The following is a 1,955-nucleotide window of genomic DNA, read 5'->3' as shown; positions in this document are numbered from 1 at the left end:
ATAAAGAAAGGAACAGTCAACAACAACCACTGCTAACTCTTGAGCTACCTTCGCCTGACTATTCTGCTATAAAGACAGCTACAGTCAACAACAACCACTGCTAACTCTTGAGCTACCTTCGCCTCACTATTCTGTTATAAAGACAGCTACAGTCAACAACAACCACTGCTAACTCTTGGGCTACCCTTGCCTATTTTGTTATAAAGACAGCTACAGTCAACAACAACCACTGCTAACTCTTGGGCTACTCTTGCCTGACTGAAAAGTGAGATCTGACCGTCATTCTTAAAGAACGTCCACGGCCCCAAAGTGTGGAGGGAGTTTTTGTGGACGCAAGCCATGAATACCTGAATATAACAACCCAGGAATGCTGACTAACTAGTAGACCCCCTACACGAGGTAGAAAATACAATAAAACTACAAAATACAGAATGAGTAAATTAGAGAACAATCGAGTTAGATCATTTGACTTACTGAGTTGTTCAAGCTACCTTACCGGACCTGTAAAGAATTAAGTTATTAAAAACACCTCGTAGTGCTGCGCTCGTTTCTGTATAATTTCTAAATCGAATTAACAAGAATGCTAACCGCATGGCCACGCCTGGCCCCAATCATATGCGACAGTAACTTTTATGCTTCTAGCAAATTCTCGTCTTATATTTTTTGAGACGAGTCTAAAAATACGGAAGCAGGTAAGTGGTCTAAGAAGTATTAGGCCCATTCTGTTGGTTTCTCGTATACTGGGTACCTTTTTGACAAAAACAAACCCTTATTCAGAAGTGGTAAATAAGATATCATACACGTTTGTTGTTTTATTTACTGCTTGTAACAAATATATATTTGTTTTAATATGAGAAAGGTACAGTCATACTTCAAAAAAATTTTAAACTATATCAGGCCTGGACATGATCTAGTGGTGTGCTTGGCTGCGGATTGAAGGGTCCAAGGTTCGATGTTGCTGAACACACTCTGTGCTTCCAGCTGTGGCCACGTTATAAAAGTAATTCCCGTTATTCGCTTGAAAGATCCAAACAAGGCCATTATTGGCTTCTCTTTGGTTCAAAATTAAGGATAACTAATCCACTCCGACTAACCCATTTAACCCACTTACCCACTTGAAAGATCCAAACAAAGCCATTATTGTCTTCTCTTTAGTTCAAAATTAAGGATAACTAATCCACTCCGACTTACCCATTTAACCCACTTACCCACTTGAAAGATCCAAACAAAGCCATTATTGTCTTCTCTTTAGTTCAAAATTAAGGATAACAAATCCACTCCGACTTGCCCATTTAACCCACTTACCAACTTGAAAGATCCAAACAAAGCCATTATGGGCTTCTCTTTAGTTCAAAATTAAGGATAACTAATCCACTCCGACTTACCCATTTAACCCACTTACCAACTTGAAAGATCCAAACAAAGCCATTATGGGCTTCTCTTTAGTTCGAAATTAAGGATAACTAATCCACTCCGACTTGCCCATTTAACCCACTTACCCACTTGAAAGATCCAAACAAAGCCATTATTGGACTTCTCTTTAGTTCAAAATTAAGGATAACTAATCCACTCCGACTTGCCCATTTAACCCACTTACCAACTTGAAAGGTCCAAACAAAGCCATTATGGGCTTCTCTTTAGTTCAAAATTAAGGATAACTAATCCACTCCGACTTGCCCATTTAACCCATGTACCCACTTGAAAGATCCAAACAAAGCCATTATTGGCTTTTCTTTAGTTCAAACTTAAGGATATCTAATCCACTCCGACTTGCCCATTTAACCCACTTACCCACTTGAAAGATCCAAACAAAGCCATTATTGGCTTCCCTTTAGTTATGTTACATGTACTCATGACAAGTTGATGAACAACACGGCCACGCCCTTGACACAGAACGAGAGTGACTTACTGACGCAGCAGTTCTCATATCAACATTCCTAAAAACATATTAGCTT

At 39.1% G+C, this 1,955-nt stretch overlaps 1 protein-coding gene across 1 annotated transcript in view; it reads right to left on the bottom strand.

The window, feature by feature from the left end:
• Nucleotides 1-1,624, bottom strand: part of LOC111083542 (tetratricopeptide repeat protein 39B-like) — a 16,851-nt gene extending 15,227 nt beyond the window's left edge. The window contains exon 1 of the mRNA XM_022380125.1: nucleotides 1,598-1,624. Within this exon, the coding sequence (XP_022235833.1) occupies nucleotides 1,598-1,624 (27 nt within the window). The remainder of the gene's footprint in view (nucleotides 1-1,597) is intronic.
• Nucleotides 1,625-1,955: the final 331 nt, after the last annotated feature.

The sequence above is a fragment of the Limulus polyphemus genome, unplaced genomic scaffold (genome assembly GCF_000517525.1).
Source record: "Limulus polyphemus unplaced genomic scaffold, Limulus_polyphemus-2.1.2 Scaffold10026, whole genome shotgun sequence".
Taxonomy (NCBI): domain Eukaryota; kingdom Metazoa; phylum Arthropoda; class Merostomata; order Xiphosura; family Limulidae; genus Limulus; species Limulus polyphemus.
Note: the sequence above shows the minus strand (reverse complement) of the source record. Positions and strands in the feature narration are given on the sequence as shown.